Source organism: Salvia hispanica, chromosome 1 (assembly GCF_023119035.1).
Source record: "Salvia hispanica cultivar TCC Black 2014 chromosome 1, UniMelb_Shisp_WGS_1.0, whole genome shotgun sequence".
In the NCBI taxonomy this organism is placed as follows: Eukaryota; Viridiplantae; Streptophyta; class Magnoliopsida; order Lamiales; family Lamiaceae; genus Salvia; species Salvia hispanica.
This window is the reverse complement of record NC_062965.1, coordinates 21,639,683-21,660,777: the sequence shown is the minus strand read 5'-3', so window position 1 is coordinate 21,660,777 and position 21,095 is coordinate 21,639,683. Positions and strand designations below refer to the sequence as shown.

Sequence of the window (21,095 nt, the reverse complement as noted above, 5' to 3'; positions counted from 1 at the left end):
GAAGTATTGGCTTGATGTATGGGGTTTCAAAGGCGTGTTGGAATGTAATAGGCCGATGAGGATGGACAATGAGCTTATCACTGCCCTGATCGAGCGCTGGAGGCCTGAGACACACTCTTTCCACCTACCAGTTGGAGAAGCTACCGTAACCTTACAGGATGTGCAAAGCCTGTGGGGTTTGAGAGCAGACGAGCGTGTTTTCACTGGCTGTGACTACCCTACCGGATATGAAGATTGACCCATCAAGTGTCGAGATATGTTGGGATGGATACCTGACGTAGACACAGAAACAAAGCAGGGCGGATTGTTAATGACATCTCTGATCCACCAAGCGACGCTACCTTTGGGTGATGGGCTGCATGATTATGCATACGTCCAAAGGGCACGTATACATGCCCTGATCTTGTTAGGGGGACATATTATACCAAACACCACAGGGTGCAAGGTCCCCTTTATGTGGTTGCCTTTGACGATCCGAACCAAGTGGCTAATATCAGTTGGAGTAGTGCTGCTTTGGCATTTCTGTATCATTATTTATGCTAGGCTTATGTAGGCAGGCAGAAAAAAGATTTGGGTGGACCTATGGTTCTTTTGCAGCTATGGGCGTGGGAAAGAATGCCCACTTTGAGGTCATCCTTTGTGATATCGCCTATGCACACGCCGTATACCCCGTGTGGAGCCAAGTAATGTATTTTTTACATTAACTCACTTATAACTCACTTAATTATTTTTCTTTGGTAATGTTTGACATTAATTTTATGTATAGGTGGCACAGAGTTACTGAAATAGGAAATGCTCCCCGATATTCAGTTGCTTACTATCGTGATCAATTATCACTGATTCGTCCCGGCCAGGTGACATTTATTTTTGTTGTCTTAGTTAATGAATTTACTATACTATGAAACTAATATGATTTTTATATTATATATTTGTAGTTTTTGTGGACACCGTATGTAGATTGTATCTTGCCTGATTACTGCATTGATTCGACTGCATTCTTCTTGTGCGACACTTACTTGGTGTGCTGGTCATTTGTCGAGGCACACGAGGCTGGACGAGTTTGCCGACAATTTAACCGCTACCAGCGTATTCCTGAGTACCATGATAGGATGCTAAAGAATGCCGGACATTTGTGTAAAAGTCACCGTCGTGGGATGAAGGGTGTTGATTGGGCAAAGAAACATAAATTCTTCATTGATGAGTGGGATATGAAACACGAGAGGTTCCAATCAACTTTTGACCATGCAACGGCGAGCATGGGCGGTCGCATTAATCCGGGTTATATGGCGTGGTACAATAGGATCACGGTGTCATACCTAACTCAACCTGGGACACAGTCAACTGCTGGGATGAACGAGTCAGCCTCTTCTATGAAAGTGTTGGTATGTTTTTGTATATAAAAATGTATTCAGTTTTAAGTTTGTATAGATTGGTTGTAATGATTTTGTATTATATAGGTTGAGATGGCTTAGGGGGTATGACATTTGACCTCTGAACATGACACTGATCCTCAGTTACGGCAGATTTGAGAAATGGTTGCTGAGGCCCTTAAAGACGCATAATCGTTATGCGTCACCTAAAGACGCATATATCTTATGCGTCACTCAATATAAACGCACGAGAGTTATGTAACAGTGCTTATGCGTCACTCCCTGAGTGAGAACAAATCTATTCTTCTTCATTAAGATGGAATGCAATTAACACCCTAGAACAAAAGAAGAATTCTCCCCACTATATATATGGTGTTCTTCCATTGAAAAATTCAAAAGTAAGTTTGATTTAGTATATAGTTGGAGAAATTGTCTACACGACTACACCATAGGCGGACACACATGGAGAAAGGTTAGGGCCTAAGCCCAAATTTTTTTTTTCCCTTTTACTCTACTTCAATTTTTTTTTTAAAAATTCAAAATCAATATTGAGCCCTTAACAAGAATGAGAATAAAATGTATATACACATATACTTCAGTCCCCGTCGCAATTTTTTTCCTGCGTCTGCCACCATAAATGAGTTTTGATATATTAGAGATGATCTAATGATATTTTTTGTTGAGATATAGTTTTTTTTTTCCCTTTTATAAAATGTAGTATTAGTACTAGCTCTAGAATTGTCTAGAATCATACACTTTTCTGCATAAAACAATAGAATATGTTTTTCCATGTAAAACGACTTACTAACAATAACTAATTTATGACAAATAAGTCTAAATAAATGTGAATACTACTATGAGTTAACGTGTAACCTATTCTTTTTGTGACAAATGAATTCTAGGAAGATTCCTTTTGCCATAATTTCTCCTCCTTATAATTTTAATAAATTTGAAAAAATATTAGTATATTTATAATCATAATCAGCTTAATTAAATGAATAATCAGACATTTAGAATCACCAAATCATTACAGATTCTTCTCTCTCTCTCTTTCTAAAAAGTGGACTTCTTCCAAACATTTCATAGATAAAACCTTCCATTGTCAGATCCATGCCTCGCATTATTCAATTCCCTTCCTTTCCCTTAAAAACCCTCTAATTCGGCCATTTTCAGCTCAAGGAATTTTGTGGATAGTGTTTGATCATTCAATTTTGCAATCACACTGTCTGATTTCCCTCTTTTTTGGTGGATTTGTTAAACCTCTGGTGGAATTTGAGTCCGATTTGGGGATTATAGTTTTTGGTCGGTGATGGCGGAAAATCCGGAGCTGGAGGGGTTGGTGAGTCAACTCAGTGAGGCGGCGACGGCTATCTGCGCGCTGCCGGAGTGCAGAACGGTTGCGAAGAGGATGTACGGAAATCTGGTGAGGAGGGTGAAGCTCTTGAGCCCTCTGTTCGAGGAGCTGCAGGATGGTGGGGGCGGGATTGAGCTCGGAAACGACGTCGTCAAGGGGCTTGACTCGCTCAGGATCGCTATTGACTCGGCTTTTGAGCTGCTCAAATCGGTCCATGAGGGTAGCAAGATTTTTCAGGTAATTGGAAATTTTGTTTTGATTATTGCTTTTAGCTTGAGATTTTGTTGTTTTTTTTTTTGTTTTTTTTTTGTGGAATCGGAATGAAGATTTAATTTGTAGAAATGTTATTGTTTTTTATTTGTGTAGAGTTGAAATCTGGTGAATTAGGGGTTTATGATTGTTTGAAGATTGTTGATTGTTGCTGTTCATTGATCAGATTTAATTATTTGTGGTTTTGTTTTGATTGATATTGTTTACATGTGAATTTAATGGCTGTTCATGAGAAAGTTGAAGACTTATGCTTCTCCGTGAATTTGTCGTAGTTTTACTTCTATAACAAGGATGGATGAAGCATTATATATTATTTGGCTGGAAAAAGCTTATACAGTAGCAACTAGTTGTAATTTTGATTTCATATTGAATGGTGATTATGATCATGAGTTACAGCACTCTATGAATTCGTCGTAGTTGTACTTCTACAAGGAGGGTGGACGAAGCATCAACGAATTAACAGATTATGGCGAATTGGGATATTGAATCAAGAAACATACGAATGAAACTGGACTGGATTAAGATTCTCGTATTACTTTCTGTTGTAGTTGTCTTCCTTGTTCGTAGAAATGATGTTTTTCTCTCTTTTCCACCTGCATTGCCTTTCAGTAACTTGTTTCGTGAGGTTTTAGAATAAATGCTTTAGTTGTATGCTGCCTAAGATAGAAGAGTTTAGTTGGTTATGTGTCCGTTTTCTTGGAAGAATTTAGTATGTTTGAAGAATGAGAATTTTATCAATTTAAAGTGTAATTCTGATAGAAGAAACTAGCTTTTATCACATACAGATTGTGCTCAAATGTCTGACTGAAATTCTTGTTCGTTACAGGCTCTGCAGATTGACAAACTTGCTGGAAAGTTTGAAGACGTCACCATACAGATCGAAGCAGCATTGAGTCAGGTTCCCTATAACGAGCTTGATATACCTGAGGAGGTTCGAGAACAGGTGAAGCTTTGACATTTTTACACCCGACACTAGTTATGTCCGTTGCCTTTGACTTCCCTTTATTCATAATGCTTTGCTATTCCATGCTAGATCGAACTCCTACATGCGCAATTCAAACGAGCAATAGGTCGGCTGGATTCACCTGATCTGCAATTGGTGAAGGACTTGGCTGCAGCGCAAATGGATGACGACCCTGATCCCGCAGTTTTCAAAAGACTTTCAGAAAAGCTGCATTTGAGGACTACAGCTGATCTAAAGCGGGAGTTGCTTGCCATCCACGAGATGGTCATCTCGTGTGGTGGGGTTCCGGAAGGAGTTTCGGAGGAGTATATTGAAACTATGTCATTCCTTCTTAAGAAGATAAAGGAGTGCGTGTCAGCGGATAATCCGGATGTTGATGCTACTGATATTGACAAGAGTTCGATGAAGCACAGATCTCCGATCATCCCGGATGACTTCCGTTGTCCAATATCATTAGAGTTGATGCAAGATCCCGTAATTGTTTCCACGGGGCAGGTTTGATGTTCGAACCCTCAAGTTCCTTTGATGTTTTTGTTATGTTTTATGTTGTGTGATAAGTTAGATTGGTGGTACATAAATGCAGACCTACGAACGATTGTGCATTCAGAAATGGCTCGATGCAGGGCACAAGACGTGCCCTAAGACTCAGCAGACGCTAGTGCACACGGCGTTAACTCCCAACTACGTGCTGAAAAGTCTTATTGCTCTGTGGTGTGAGAGTAACGGCGTGGAGCTGCCGAAGAAGCAGGGGAACTGTCGGAACAGACGACCGGGAGCTAGTGGTTCCGACTGTGATCGTGCTGCTATCAACGCGTTGCTGCAAAAACTAGCAAACGGCAACACTGATCAACAAAGGGCAGCTTCCGGCGAGCTTCGTTTGCTAGCTAAGAGAAATGCTGATAACCGGGTATGCATTGCTGAAGCCGGTGCCATTCCTCTATTAGTCGAGCTGTTGTCCTCCTCCGACTTGAGGACTCAAGAGCACGCCGTCACAGCGCTTCTCAATCTCTCCATAAATGAGGCGAACAAGGGCACCATCGTAAATGCAGGCGCCATACCCGACATTGTAGACGTGCTGAAGAATGGAAGCACGGAGGCTAGGGAAAATGCAGCCGCGACCCTTTTCAGCCTCTCGGTCGTGGACGAGAACAAAGTCGCTATAGGCGCCGCCGGGGCCATCCCCCCACTGATCGAGCTGCTCTGCAACGGATCGCCTCGAGGGAAGAAAGACGCGGCCACGGCCATATTCAACCTCTCGATCTACCAAGGGAACAAGGTGAGAGCAGTGAGAGCCGGAATCGTACCGCCGCTCGTGGCGCTGCTCAAGGACCCCGGGGGCGGGATGGTGGACGAAGCGCTCGCAATCCTAGCAATCCTCGCGAGCCATCAAGAAGGGAAAGCCGCCGTCGGGCTGGCCGACCCCGTCTCGGTGCTGGTCGAGTTGATCCGAACGGGGTCGCCACGCAACCGGGAGAACGCGGCCGCGATACTGTGGTCACTGTGCACGGGTAATGGGGACTATCTGAGAATCGCGAGGGAGCTCGGGGCGGAGGAGGCGCTCAAGGAGCTGTCGGAGAATGGCACCGATCGGGCGAAACGGAAGGCCGGGAGCGTTCTGGAGCTGCTGCTGCGAGTTGATGACGAGGTTGTTGGTTCGTGACAGCCCAATTGTTGAGGTTTGTGAAGATTCATCATTCATATTGGCTTGATTTTGTGAGTTAAAAGAGCGTTTGCTAATGTCATTTTTACACCAAGGGAAAGTGTATTATTTCAATAGTTAGGTAGTTTGTATAAAGCGGTAGATAAATATAAACCTCTCTCAATATTCATATTGTTGTATCGTGTGTGAAGATGGCTGTAAAATGAGACGATGAAGCGTATCTTACTGTTTTTATTCCACTAATAAGTATACATGTTTTTATTCCAACTAAAAAGTCAAAAGTTGAGTCGGGACATATGATAAACCATTATTAATCCTATTTTAAAAGAGAAGAAAAGTTGGTTGTAAAATGAAAATGTCAACGATAAGCGACCTCTTAGATGTGAATTTGAGCTTTTCATGTAGAAATTCAATTAACAATAGCGTACTCCAAGGGGGTTTCAGTTTGCAAGATTGTCCCGCGATTGAATTTGTAGTGTGTTTTATTAAAGAGATTCAATCTTATAATTCAATCACAGATGGATAATCATGAGATAATTAGTCATAGCTAAGCTTGACTAAAATATTCTCACAACTCAATAGATATATCTTGGTACTATTTTATCTTGAAAACCAGACATCGTCTCAATATACAAAAGCGTCTCTGATAAACCCAAGGCAGGCGGGTTACAATGTAGATAATGAAACATAGCTTCTGGGTTACCATCAAGATAGACGATGAAAGATGGCTTAGTTGATAAGACGATTATCCTCGACCCAATAGATTCAAGTAGTCATGGATGCAAATGGAAAATTATTATTGATCCTCTTAAAAAAGATACGATCGGATTATGATGGTTATCTGACGGGTCAAGATTCGATAGACCAACACATACAAATAGGCACGAGCAGATGGAGCTATTACTTCTTCCGTCCATAATAATTTGTCACCATTTGACCCGGTACGAGTTTTAAGAAATGTACTCCCTCCGTCCCGGAGTATTAGACTCACTTCTTTTGGGCACATGATTTAAGGAATTGATATTTAAATAGTTAAAGTGGAGAGAGTAAAATATGAGAGAGGGAAAAAGTAGGGGAGAGAAGAGAGAAAAAAGTAAGTGGAGAATAAAATAAGATAGATGCTTTTTGCTAAAAAAGGAAATGAGTCTAATATGTTGGAACATCCCAAAAAGGAAAGTTGGTCTAATACCTTGAGACGGAGGGAGTAATAGAAAGTGAGTTGAAAAAATTGATGACATGTGATTCTTATTTTTATATATTAGTTTTATAATAAAATGTGAGTGCGAATGAGTTAGTCGAATATAGGTACCACTACAAAAAATGGTAAAAATAAAAAGTGACATTTTTAGGGACGGACGAAAAAGAAAATAGGTGACAAATTTTCAGGGACGGAGGGAGTAACACATGCGTTACTAAACATCACTGAGACCAAAAAAAAACAAGCATAAAGCAACTTAACATAAACCATCCTCCAAATTCGAACACATAAGGTCACAGCACTACATAAAAGTAAAGTCAAAGTACTAGTTCATAAAACAGTGTGCTATGCCTTCCAGATACAAGTCTTGTTAGGCAGAAGATACCACGCAGCTCAGTACCGGTCCAGGGAAGGCGGGCGCCCACCCTTACGGGGCCGGTCATACGGACCCGGCCTCTCGCGGTAGTTGCTTCTTCCATCGTATCGTGCAGGTGCTACTCCACCTCCGTATCTGTCGCCACTGCCTCTTGGTCCGGCATCTCTATCATAAGCTCGATCTTTCCCGTACCCGTTCACAGGGTAACGGTCAGCAACAGGGAAGCGGTCGACAGGGGGGAATCGGTCGACGGGTGGGGGGTACCTGAGATCAGATGGGTATATGCCAATCAATAAATAGTAGTAGTTGCAGATGCTTGTAAGAGTTGAGAGACTAAACTAAGTAATACCTGTCGGCAGCATAACGATCGCGACTCCCGTAACGATCATCTTTGATTTCGTAACGATCTCTGTCATCATAACGACCTCTATCGTATTTGTCATCCACGTACCTATCGCGAACATCTGCATAACGATCTCCACGGGGAGCAGCCCCAGGATACCTAGTACGCGGAGGAGAGAATGGGCGACCACCTCCTCGTCCACCTCCACCTCCACCTCCGCCTCCAACTGATGGACAGTCTCGGGCCCAATGTCCAGGCCGGCCACATTTGAAGCAGTCATCCTGCCCTGCTGCTGGCCGGTCTCTTCCACCATAACCCCCCCTTCCACCTCCAGAATAATTTCCATAGCGAGGCCCTTGATCTTCGCCTCCCTTTGGCTGGGCCTTATTAACAGAGATGGCTCTATCTCCAAGTTCTCTACCATGCATATCGCGAATCGCATCCTCCATTGCCCTGCGGTCTGCAAAGGTCAAGAAGCCGAATCCCCGAGGACGGCCTGTATCTCTTTCAAGCACAACCTACAGAAAGCTTGTGTGTGAGAATTAACTAACTAAACAACAGCTAATGCAAAAGGCTCAAGTAAATAATCGCAAAGATCTGATTGGCATACATGTAGTAAAAGATGAAAGGTATAGTCATGTAACAGCATGGAGATAGCTACAAAACTGAGTCCGAGAAAGGAGTGAATATTTGTGATCGAGTTGATCACAAATTTCTCGTAGGATGCGTTATGTAAATACATAATTTCCTTCAAAAAAGTTAATGTAGGGTTTTCAATTTTCCTGTTCAGTTGTATAAATGCCTAAAGCCATTACAATAAATTAGAGCAGGGATAGCTCATAATTCATATATGTATCGTCTTTATAGTGCAAGAAGATCTTACATGAGTAGAAGAATCAGCACAACTGTAGATACCATCATCTGATATTAGTTTTCAATCTGACTTCTCAAATTCCAAACTCAAAGACCAGTAACAGAAAATCATGCAACCAAACAACGATAGGAAACTGAATCAGAATGCAACAATCAGATGGCTGTTCGATATCTGTGTACTACTGAAAAGACCCCAGTCTATGGCTTAAGTTGTTGCATTAAAGCTTGTCATGTAGGATCTGCATCATTTGTCTACATATCTGAGAAGTACGCACACATCCCGGAACAATGAATCCAAGGCATCAAGGAGTGGTACACACAGGTTCACTAAAACTAATGTCGGTTGGGATGCTAATTCAGTTTCTAGTATCATATTACAGCTAAAGATGTAAGTTGTAATCTAGAGAGATTCAAGAATTATATCAGACAGGCTGGGTAACTAGTTACAGACAAGCTACTGAAATGTGGTAGAATCAGCAAAAAAAAGATCCCAATTGTCAGTAAACTTTCCTCAAGGATAACTTTTCCCACAATCTCTGTCACGACATCTGCCTAAGAAATGAACATAGATTCTAACTTCTGCGAAAAACAAAAAAGGAAGGGCAACAAAAATGTAGGCTCTCATGCAAGACTAGTTTCTTCCGGACCACACAGCACGACCACTTGCACAACATCAAAAGTATCATTTGTAGAGTCGCATACAACACCCATAAGCAATGGTATCCTGCAGCATGAGCCCGGGCAACTTTCAAGATCCTTCGTCCTTGTTCACCCCCTTAGACAACTTGTTTCCTGACATGCTGGCCAAATATGGACACTGCCCCAGACAACTTAACAGCTGAACTTCATTCATTCTTGTTTCAGATAAAGCTAATTCCTCTAAACGGTACTGTCTTTCCATTTAAAATATTTAATTATCAAAATTTTCAGTTTAAACAGTTCTGACATCGGCTGCAGATATACAAAGCAAATACTAGTTGAGGCATGGTCAATCATGGAAATGAAACAGAAAAACAAAAGACTTCCCAACAAGTGCAAAGGCAATACGAATTTTCCCAGCTGGCCAGCTCTGAGAAAACTTTCATGAATGCTTGGGCCACAAATCTGTTATCTGAACATTCTGGAAGCTCATAGAGATAAAAAGTTTCTTGGAAATAAAGGACATATCAAAGTTGACCATTCTTTCTCTGCGCCAGCAACCCTTGCAGCTACATTTTTAACTGACAGCTCCAGATACTGATGGGCTACCCTAAAAAGGCTCAGGCATATTTCTTTCTACTTAATTCTTTTTTGGGTATATCATTATGTGAGAATACGCTTACAAAATATCATCCTTTCTTATACAGCAGATGACTCAAATACGCTGTTGTCATATGGAAAGATTTAACTTCTGGTGCGCCAAGGTGAAAACAACTGAGTTTATGCGAGGACAAGTGAAATCTTCAAGAAGTGTGCCCAAATATGGAGCTAGCCAGTTGCTTCCCTACTCAAACCCCTTAACGGTGAAACACAAACAATTTCCCACAGAAAAAACGTTCACAAATGCCACTTCGGAAGCAAAATCCAACCCTTATTGCGTCTTATGCTTCATGAGTCTAATCTATAACTTTCTTCAAAGCAAACATGATTTAAAAACAGCCAGATCAGAACAAAGGGAGCAGCAAAATTCACTGAGCAGAAGATTAAGACCTCCCAACTAAAACTGTTAGCCAATGCCCATATCTGATTCTAGAAAAAAAGGTTAGCCGATTGCAACGCCAGAAACACAACATAATCTGTGCTTCAGCAGTGCTGGAAATCCAACAGACCCAAAGTCCTCCCAATTCCATACAAAAAGAATTTCAGAAGTTGTAAGCAAAACAAACAAAACAGTATGAGATTAGCAGCCAAGATATAAAAAAGTAATGCAATCAGAACAAAATCCAAGTAATCAGATTTTATGGGCTTTAACCACAAAGTTCAATAGTTTACTCCGTCTCATACAGGAAAAGTTCCGGAAAATCATCAAAAAGGAACAGTTCGTAACAAAAATTTTAACATTTTTATCCATAAAATCCATTTTCACAATATCATAAGAAACCTAATTCTATGCGTCTCTGGAAGCTAAACATCATCATATTTCTACAGGGGAAATTCATGAAAATCAAATACATAAGTGTTACTATTTCAAAGGAAATCAAGAAACAAACACACATACACCTTCGATTATCCTCTCAAACAAAAGGCACTCCAAAATTGAACTCAAACACACAGATAAATTACGAAGAATCACGCCAAAACAGCTATAAGATCAACCATAGTTGAAAAAAAATCGCACAACAGAGCAATTCAAGGAAAATGAAACCTGGCAGCTGACAATCTTCCCAAAACGGCTAAAAGCGCTTTCGAGCTGCCGCTCAGTGACATCCCATGATAAACCTCCTACAAATATACGGTAATCCTGGTCCTTGTCCCCCATCTCGACGAAATCTCAGAAAAAAACCCTGAATTCAACGCGATAAAAAGCTCAATTGCATAAATCACCGAACAAAATTCCAAATACAGAGAGTAATTGAAACATATGCGGAGAGAAAAGGTAGAAATTTACAGAAAGCGGTGGAAAATTAGGGTTCCAGAAATTGCGAACCTAATTCGAAAAGGTTGAATTTTGAGAGCTGAGAGTATATGCTTATCTTTTATATGGTGTTTGGTTTAGCTATCAAACCCTAGAGTAAATATATAAATAAATATTATCTATATTTTGGTAATTTAATTTTCAATTTCGAAATTAGACAAATAATTCATCCAATGTGATTTTAATATAGTTGGATAATCTTTCCCAAAAAATTGTTAATTAATCCATCCACAACCACAATAATTAGATTTTTTTTTCATTTTTAGTCGTCCGTGCATAAAAATAATCGCCTTGCATAACTATAATTTCTCTACGCAACGATTTTGATTTCAGTTTCCACCATCGATGCATCAATTGATTTTCCTCTTTGTCTCGATTATACTTTACCAATTTTACATTCAAATTGCATCGTCTATTATTGGTAATATACATTATTATTTTCAATATTACTACTTAAAAACAATATTGAAAATGTGTTAAGATATTTGACATGTCAAAACTCATATCGCAAAACAAGTTGAAGCAACAAAAATTGTGGGCTTCCACTACTTAACGCAAAGTTGTATAAAACGATAAAACACAGTTTAATTAGTACTAACGCTTATCCTCCAACCAATAAATCGAACGTTCTAGTCACTGCAGCCATGAGTAATGAAGAACAACGCAAGAGATTTCATTTAAATTGCATTTTGTACAATAAACATTGCCACAATGAATGGACATTTTACACTTGCGAGTTAGAAATGGGAAAAAAAGAAAAAAAGAAGAAAATAAGTACACATAATGTACACAACTTTACATGAGCTGGAATGTATCTCAGCTTCTTCTTCATTTCTTTGCCTCATCAATTCACTCGGGCAGAAATGGCAGCCTAGCAACGCCCGTCCCTCCTCCGCGGGCTGAAACCGAGCCGGGTTGGCCGACTCTCACTTTCACGAAACTCGAAGCTTTCTTGCTTAGCTTGTGGGGAAGGATCTGCAACCTCGGGTTAGATTCGGTTCCTGAGTTTTCCACAGCTAGTTGATAGCTTTTCACTAGCTCAAGCTGCCGGGCGACAATGTCGGAACGCCTCGGGAGAAGCTCGACCGGCTCACCGCCCGGTATCACTATGTACTCGATAGCAAGTCGGACTTCCTGCAAGAGAAGATGAAAATAGGATATTGTTGCATTAGCGGTCGCTAAAGGGCTCATCGCTATGGACGATAAGAGTGTATAATATACATATGACATCAAAGCGACGTCGTTTAAACATAAGCGTTTTACATCTTATGTTTAAACGAAGTCGTTTTGATGATGTGGAATACCTTAAATCTCCACATAACTAAATATATCAATCAAAACGCTACACGTAAAATCCGACAACCAGAATCACTAACGAGCTATAATTTGTCACTAAATCACCAATTTTTTTCTTTAGAAGAGGATCAATAATGATATCACATTTACCCGTAGTGACTCGAACGTCCAACCTAGATTTGGTTGACGGAAGCAACTTACGAACTAAGTTGCACCTCATCGTCCTCTCACTAAATCACTACTTTTTTATTTAAAATTTTTTATGTTATATTTTTACGCACCTCCAACGCATCAATCTCCTCCAACGACGGCCTCCTCTTTGGTGCGTCATCTTCAACCTCGATATCGGAAGAAGTCGAGCCGGACTGCTTCCTCGTGAAAGTAAACGAATCCATTTCAAGAATCATCCGTATGGCCTTCACCATCTGCGCCATCGTGGTGGACTGAAACGAAACCAAAGATGAGCCATCGTGTCTCAACATCAAAACCAACGATTTCTGCTGTGGTGTAAACAATCAGCTTTCGGCATACCTTGATGACGAATACGGGCAGCTGATGAAACTTCGCCACCCCTCGGATCCAAGGGTTCCGTTTCATTTCGATACTCGAAGCAAGAAATGCATCCGCAGAACCAATATCATCCGTAACGTCTAGCTTTGCCTCGAGCCCCATCACAGCTGCTACTTGTAACAAATCAGCTTCTTGGATCTGAAACAAAGTCAGAGACAGATGGTTATTTCAGTCGGAACAATAGACGAAACAGAACACATAATGGAGGCCGATTGGCACCTCGTAAGTATAAACGGACAAAGGGTAGCTCTTCCTGGCCGGAGATGCGTTAGCACGCACTTTCTTGGGCTTAAGAGAATAATCTTCATCTTCCAAGTCAGAAACTATGTTAGTATGTTCCTTTTTGTCGGTTTTTGTTAGCCTAACGTTTCGGTCATGGTGTTCTTCCATAGGTTCGCTCAATACTACTGGAATTGTAGCTTCGTTGTCTACTCCACGGACTTCAATAACCTTAGATTTCCGAGACGTTATCACCTTTGCATCTCTGATATGGTCATCTTCGGCAGGTTGGATTGGTGTTGTGGAAATATTTTCTTCGGGATCTACACGCCTGACTTCAAACAACGGAGCTTTCCCTGAAAAACGTGCCACTTGCAGTTAATCATCGAGCCAAGAGACAAACTCAGTAAAGTTAACGATAGTATGAGACAGATTCAATTCGAATACCTGCCAGTATAGCATCAACGGTCGCATCCAATCTGTGATGAACTCGGCACTCAGTTTTCGATATAATCTCAACTGCACATGTGAATGACGGAGGGCCTTTCCTCTCGAGAATAGTTTTCTGCACTTTCCTCTTACGTGCTTCTTCGTCACCAAGAGTAACACTCTGTTTGAACAAAGTTGAATTCAACTCACATTTGATGAGCAAACTGATGCCTCGGATCATGCCACAAACATCTCGTAAATCAACACTACAACGAGGCAAGGAAACATGTCTGTACCTCTATTCCACCAACAAGAGTCTGCAACGAGGGATTCTTGATGATACTCTCGATAGTAATCCCGTGAGCTGTGCCAACGAGCTGAACCCCTCTTTGGGCTATCGTGCTTGCAGCCAGCGCTTCGAGCTCCGTCCCAATCTCATCGATTATAATGGTCTGCGGCATGTGATTCTCAACTGCTTCAATCATCACCTAATCACATCCGAGCACAAAGTCGATCTTCAGAGGCTAGAATACGAAATCACATAAACTCGGTAAACACTACACTCAGCGCTACTCACATCATGCTGCAAATGAACGTTCGGGACTTGCATTCTCCTAGCACGACCGATACCAGAATGGGGAATGTCCCCGTCACCACCTATTTCATTCGACGTGTCAACAATCACAACACGTTTCTTCTGGTCATCCGCAAGAATCCTAGCAGTTTCTCTGAGAAAGCAAATTCATTATCATCATCATCATCATCATATATCCCCAGATAAGCAAGAACAACGAAGAAAAAACGTGCTTTACTGCATTTACATGATATATACCTGATCAAGGTTGTTTTCCCGACTCCGGGAGGCCCTATGACGAGTATGGATCCCCCACTTTCAATCAAATCGCGTATGATTTCAGCACTGCCGGAAACTGCTCGACCCACTCGACACGTGAGCCCTATGATTTGCATTTTGCGGTTTCGAATGGCGCTTATACGATGAAGAGAGTTATTGATCCCGGAACGGTTGTCATCGGAGAAGTCACCTACCTAAGCACCATCAACTAACTTCACACAAATTCCTAAATCCCCAATTATCTATACAATTCTACAAACAAAAGCCATTGAAACAAGCCCTAATTCACATGAATTTTTGCATACACACAAACTCATCATTATAAAGCAGTTATCAGTAATGCTAAATAAATCATCATCATTCAATCATTCATCTTCTAACTGTGTTTAGCTAAACCTAATTGCTCAAAAACATCAAAATTGATCCCAATTTTCCAAAATGTTACCAAAATCAACCTTAGAAATGGCATGGAGCAGATCCTCCGGCTTCACCGGCTCCTCCGAGATCACCGAATCGCCGGAGGGAAATCGAGCAAGCGGCTTCCTCCCCAAATCCATCACCACCTCAATCAGCTCCCCAATTCTCTCATCCCTAATCAGCTCTCCCCTCATTCTCAAAGGCACAATCTCGAGAAACAAATCCATATCCGAGACAACCTCATCGCCGCCGCGGCCAGAGCTCGACGCAGCAGCCGCGTTCGAGGAAGCCGAGGAGAAGCCATTCCCTAGCGCCGTCGGCCTCCGGATCTCCGGCGACCTCACATCCGGCGACGGAGCCCGCGACGACGAGATCCTCCCCCGCCCGCCGCGTGTTCGACGAATTGCCGCAGAGAACGAGGGCCCGCTGTTCCATTTCTGGAGATAAGCAAAAGTTGAATTGGGGATTTGCTGAGCTGAGCACCACGAGGTGTGGAGATCGATCAGCACGAAATGGGAATTCAGAGCTATCATTTTCTTCTCTCAAACTGCTACTGTTGATCGAATAAATTAATCAACGCATATATAGATTGATTAATCGGGGAAAAAATCGAGTTTTTTTATTGCTTGTGAAATACGAAGACGTGAATGGGAGTTGGGAAATGGAATTGGGAGGAGAGAGAGGAAGATTCGATGGCATCTCCTATGGGATTGGAAGGAGAGAGAGGGGTCCATAGAAGAAGAGCAAGAAGTTTGGCTGCTTCAGACCACACGTTTCAGTTGCGTTGGCGATTTGGTCTGTTTAACTGAAATTTCAATTCCAACAATTTTAGAAAATAAATTAGTTTCAAATATCTATCACAAAAAGATGGTTAGAATTTTGCTATTTATTGTTAGGTGAAGTAGTTAGGATTTTTTTTAATAATATATGTTTTTTTATTATGAAATTGTTTTAGTAGTATTAAGTGGAGTATTTATAATCTGCATTTGATGCTAATTTATTTTGTGGTCCTAAATATTTGTTGAATATGAAGTAGGAGCCCCTCAATTTTCTTTTAATACTATAATATAACATTTGTTATTGTTTTGTTATAAAAAGACTAAATGTTATTTGTGGTCCTAAATATTCTAATTAAAAGTTGTTAATCCAGTCAAAACTCACTTAATTTCGTTGACCGTTAAAAATTTGACGACTCCATCCAGAATGGACTAAATCCGGATAACTTTCATTTGTTCAGGATGCAATAATTCAAAAGATAATGTTTTGGACATAAATCGTAAAATCGTCATATGTTTAGAACCACAAATGACCTTTAGTCTTCGCTTAATAATACAAGCTTGACTCGTCACTCTACTTATTAAGTTGAAGTTGTAGAAAAAATAACTAAATCAAGATTTGACTTTTATATAATAAAGCTAATAATTTTAGTAGTGATTTTGAAATATTATGATTAAAATAAATCATTAGTGATAAAAAAAACTAAACAAGAACAACACTTTATAATACCTACAAAAGGGATGCGCTATATTGCTAACTATTTAAATTGCTAACTCTGCTAACTCATTAATATAGTGTATTAAAATGTCAACACGGTAACATCAAAATGTCAATACATAATATCAACACATTATATTGAAGTTCAACAAAATTACGTGTTGACATTTTATCGTGTTGACATTTTTAATACACTACATTGATGAGTTAGCAAGTTAACAACTTAATAAAGTTAGCAATTGATCACACCCCACTTACAGAATATATTAATAATAGTCAAAGATATTGGAAGCACTTGATAATAATGTATTGACTATTGACATTTGATTGAGGATGAATATGTCCAGGTCCTGATGATTATGTATAAAAATAAAACATATGACAATGATTTTAATAATTTTTCTTATTGTAAACGCAGATTTAGTCCTCATTGACAAATGGCATTTTATTTGACAGAAAACATAACCATTAAACACACGCAAAAATGAAATAATATTGCAATTTTGGCCGTTTCACCTAAAAATTTAATTGGTCAATTGAATATTTAAATACACGCGACGTGACATGCATTTACAATACAAAAGGGACACATCTTATAAAGAATTAAACATTTCTAATTCTACAATAATTTACAAATCAATAAATTGACCAAGAAAAGACGAAAAAATGGAAATTACACATTTACACAATAATTTACAGAAATTCTTTACAGACACCTAATTCTGTACAGTAAAATGGCCTGAGTAGATCATTCCCAACCCATTAGCTTCTTCCTCACACATTCTCCGATCTCGTTTCGAGTCGCCGACAAGCAATCGTGTTCATCGAGCAGGATCCTGTACACTTCCCATTCCCGATCGTTGATTTTATGCCTTCCGATCTCGACCTGAAAAAGAACGATCGCACGAGAAAGAGATGATGACGGTGGTGCATTCGTATAGTGAAGGATATGCGGAATGGAAGAGTTTCCGATGAGTACCGAGAAAATGTTTATGTTGAGATTCTTGAGGGCGAGGGTGATGTCGTAAAACACGAGAGGCCGGCCCCGGCCGGAGAGCTCGACGGGGTTGACCACCAGGAGCTCCGTGTCGGGACCCCTGCTCACGACGTCGACTCTGAGGGGGCGGACGAGCTCCATCTCGAGCCGAGAGGTGAGGGCGTTCCTCTTGTGCGTGTCCGTTATCTTCTTGCCGTCTTTGTGCATTAGGAACAAGTCCATCTCGCAGTTCCCTTTGGGATTCGCGGAGAAACGGCCGTAGGAGATCTGACGAAAATGCAATGCAAAAGCGTGAATCAATTGAACGTAACGTCCTAATCTTGAAAATGTTTACAAAAACTTGCATCGGACCGTCTGATAGGTCAAGATCCGACACACAGCCCTCGTGTCCGGATCCAAGTCCGTACCTAGTGGCATTTTTGTAATTTTGCTGACGTTGAATATGGTCATCAATATTAGTAAAATTACAAATATGCCCCTATGAATAGGAAGTCCATATCCGTGACGGTCTGACACGAGACTCTCCCGAGAGTTTAGCTACGATTTTTAGGCCAAATTTATCATCAAATTTCTCGAGATCGAAAAATCACATCACCGATACAGCTAAAAATGAAAAATGAAATAATCGGATAATCACATCATCAAACTTCTCGAGACGGTCTGACAAGAGACTCTCCAGAGAGTTTAGCTACGATTTTTAGGCCAAATTTATCATCAAATTTCTCGAGATCGAAAAATCACATCACCGATACAGCTAAACACGAAAAATGAAATAATCGGATAATCGAAAAGGCGGGATTCGTAGTTACGAGATATATACCTGAATGTTGTAATCCTTCAGAGTTCTCATGATATCATAAATGAGGCCTTTGTGATCCTGGCAAAAGATCTGAACAAGGGTGTGAGAAGGGCTGAGGGAGTTATCGAACGCGATGGACACAGAATCGGAAGCAATTAGCCCGGCCGATTGTTCAGCGGAAAGCGCGATATTCTCCAAAACTGAAGATGGAAGGAACGACTGCAAGCACGAAGCAACTTCAGGGGCAGCCAGCTCGATGTCACAACTCATCATGGCGTCGCCTAGCACAACCGTTAGGCGCTTGATCGTCTCATCCCGCCTCGTTTGTGTTCGAAGCAGTTCCCTACATTATAGAGATCATTAAGATAAATTCCAGCTTGATATACACCTTTATGATAAACAAAAGTCGATGATACGTGGTCCATCAACAACGACGAATAAACAGGAAAATCGAGCTTAGATTGTCCATAAACAAACTACAGATGCTCGATGACGTCTTATAAGGTAGGATAAACTGTGGAATCCGGTTTAAGATGGTTAGAGGGAACGCAAAGTTCGAAGGATTAGAAGACAAAACTAACTAGCGTTGTGTAGTGATCGTTTCTATTCTCCGGGAAGTAGTTGAGTGGTCGATTTTGAAAATTTCTATAAGATGTTAGAACTTCAATGACGAAAAACAAATCTGCAGACGGCAGAGAATCAGACGAGATGCAAATAAGGACAAACAAACCTCGTATCCGTGACAAAGAAGAGGTCCATCACTCTTCCATCAGGTGCCGTGTAAACTTTGACTCTTTTAATCGTTAGCTCCAGCTCACAGAGAACCTCGGTGACATCTGAAGTCGAAACAAACAAAGCAAGAAACCAAGAAAAGCTTCAAATATTTGATAAAATCTAAGCTATGAATAGTGACATGTAGACTTAATTCTAAACAACAATTTAAATTCCACTCTGTGATTCCTCATGCTGACTGCAAACTGTCATCACAGCGATAACGACTAAGCCTCGAATCATAGATAGGCCGGCTAAGGAAAAGCATCCTCAACGAGCATATAATAGTATTATATCTTTTCACATACTCAAACTGCCAATGAACTCAATTTTGAAGTCAACTTTGGCTAGAGATGATTGATACAGGGGAGCAACTGTTCTCAACGACAACATATTCGATGATAAATTAATTCAACAACGTATTATTATCATTCATTAAGTCAAAAGGTACCATGTAAAAGGCCTTTACGGTCATAAGAGCACCAGAACTTGAGGAGGAAGACCTCCGGGGTGCGTGGCTGCTGAAATTCCGGGATGTAGTAGAATATCCCGGATGCGGATGGTGGGCAAGTGGGGCAAACCTCGAGCAGCCTATTCTTCAAGAGGTTCCACCTAGTTGTGGGCTTACCAACGACCCAAAACACCAAGTAGCACCATTTGCCATCTGTTGAAACGTCTGTTCCAAGCAAAATAATCGAGGGATAATGATATCGGATCAGTTTCTTCATCGATTCAGGGAAAAAGGAGAACTACTAAAGGCAAACTTGAAAGCCTGACTAACAGCAACGAATTCAAAACTAATTTGCACCAAGATATCCTAAATTAGGTTAATGTAAATCTGAAATCAAGAAAGTTCAAAACTTGATCAAACTAAAATAGGTTAATGTAAATCTTGTAACAAATCAAGAAACACACACTGACCCTCAATCTCTTATCCAAATTCCTGCCCAAATATAACCTAGAAACACACACTCACACACACACATAAAGATCACATTTTTCCTCCTCCAAACACTAATTTGCACCAAGAATTCCTAAAGTATTCAATACTTGAAAGTAAATCACAAATTAAGGAGGCTCAAAACAGCTAAAATAGGTAGATGTAAATCTTGTAACAAATCCAACTTCACATATACTAGAACAAAAGATTATACTATTCAAGAAACACACACATATACAAACACTAACCCTCAATCTCTCATCCATATTCCTGCCCAAATAAAACACACACACACACACACACACACATATAAAGATCACATTTTTCACCCCAAAAACAGAACACTTGAGCAATTTTTTATATAAAAGTGAAAAATTGAGCTGAAAAGGAAGAGTGAGATTCATCAAAGAGCTACCTCCTCTAGATATGCTAATCCCAAAAAGCAAAATAATTCTACAGAGATCACAACCAAGCCCAGTTTTATCTGGACAATTCACAGTGATCACAGTGTGCTCACAATCCCCTTCAGCTTCCTTAATCTCAACTGCATCTTCATATATGATTCCCATCTCATCTCTCTCCAAATTTAAGAAGTGGGGAAGGAACAAATCTTTATTGCTCTTGAAATTTAAAGCAAAGATTCGATTTTTAACTAGTTTTTCCCCTTTCGTGGGAAATGGATGAAAGTGGAGAGACAGTGCCAAAATAAAACCCCCAATTCAAAACAGATAAAGGGTGTTGGATTAAAAGGAGTTGTGTTTCTCTCTCTCAGTGTATGGTGAATTGAATTCTATTCCAAATGTTTCGGGTGGGGAAATGGATACAGACAAGAGAGAGAAAAGAAAGACTTGAATTGAAGATTCATCAAATTCTTTTACTATTTTAATTTCTTTGATTTTTGTTGCTATTAATATCGATTTTTGAATGTGTCCATTTCGAGGAGCTTTGTGTTTCCTTATTTTATTTCACACATTTTCATCACTTAATTAGTGTTTTATTTGAATACAAGGATTGAGTATGTTAAAACGCAATTCAATTAATATGATTTTCAATATTAATTTATAATATACTAATTAGTAGATCAAAAATTCGATTATGTAAATAATTGAGAAGTAATTATGCTTCTGTCTTTTTGACTATTTAAATGATCAAATCTTTAGTACTAGTAAATGGTAACAAAGCAAAATATTTATCTATTTAATTGATATGCGATTTATATAAAAATAATTAGATAGAGGAAGATAAAATTCCATTATTTAGATGGATAAACTAGTACTAATATTTCATA

The 21,095-nt window shown here is 40.1% G+C and overlaps 4 protein-coding genes across 5 annotated transcripts; 1 reads left to right on the top strand and 3 right to left on the bottom strand.

The window, feature by feature from the left end:
• Positions 1-2,379: 2,379 nt before the first annotated feature.
• LOC125201125 (U-box domain-containing protein 14) lies at positions 2,380-5,857 on the top strand. The gene is made up of 4 exons (XM_048099063.1): positions 2,380-2,961; positions 3,821-3,937; positions 4,028-4,453; positions 4,542-5,857. The coding sequence occupies exons 1-4, from the start codon at positions 2,680-2,682 to the stop codon at positions 5,616-5,618; spliced, it is 1,902 nt and encodes a 633-aa protein (XP_047955020.1). The 5' UTR covers positions 2,380-2,679; the 3' UTR covers positions 5,619-5,857.
• Positions 5,858-7,053: 1,196 nt separating this feature from the next.
• On the bottom strand, positions 7,054-11,114 carry LOC125214839 (glycine-rich RNA-binding protein RZ1C-like). Of its 2 annotated transcripts, none has more exons than XM_048116030.1 (4): positions 11,035-11,114; positions 10,753-10,891; positions 7,542-8,053; positions 7,054-7,456 (listed from the first exon to the last, which is right to left on the bottom strand). In XM_048116030.1, exons 2-4 carry the CDS (start codon positions 10,864-10,866, stop codon positions 7,210-7,212), a joined length of 873 nt encoding a protein of 290 aa, XP_047971987.1. In that variant the 5' UTR covers positions 10,867-10,891; positions 11,035-11,114; the 3' UTR covers positions 7,054-7,209. The 2 variants fall into 2 exon arrangements, with proteins under 2 accessions (XP_047971987.1, XP_047971978.1); XM_048116021.1 differs by having other exon boundaries at positions 10,996-11,091.
• Positions 11,115-11,671: 557 nt separating this feature from the next.
• LOC125201467 (protein SEEDLING PLASTID DEVELOPMENT 1) lies at positions 11,672-15,535 on the bottom strand. Its single transcript, XM_048099590.1, has 9 exons — positions 14,845-15,535; positions 14,369-14,583; positions 14,114-14,264; positions 13,833-14,024; positions 13,555-13,717; positions 13,108-13,463; positions 12,850-13,026; positions 12,600-12,761; positions 11,672-12,156 (listed from the first exon to the last, which is right to left on the bottom strand). Exons 1-9 carry the CDS (start codon positions 15,337-15,339, stop codon positions 11,872-11,874), a joined length of 2,196 nt encoding a protein of 731 aa, XP_047955547.1. The 5' UTR covers positions 15,340-15,535; the 3' UTR covers positions 11,672-11,871.
• A 1,334-nt stretch (positions 15,536-16,869) lies between these two features.
• LOC125197782 (ACT domain-containing protein ACR10-like) lies at positions 16,870-20,671 on the bottom strand. Its single transcript, XM_048096344.1, has 6 exons — positions 20,223-20,671; positions 19,319-19,543; positions 18,827-18,932; positions 18,118-18,439; positions 17,280-17,564; positions 16,870-17,186 (listed from the first exon to the last, which is right to left on the bottom strand). Exons 1-6 carry the CDS (start codon positions 20,374-20,376, stop codon positions 17,049-17,051), a joined length of 1,230 nt encoding a protein of 409 aa, XP_047952301.1. The 5' UTR covers positions 20,377-20,671; the 3' UTR covers positions 16,870-17,048.
• Between the last annotated feature and the right edge of the window lie 424 nt (positions 20,672-21,095).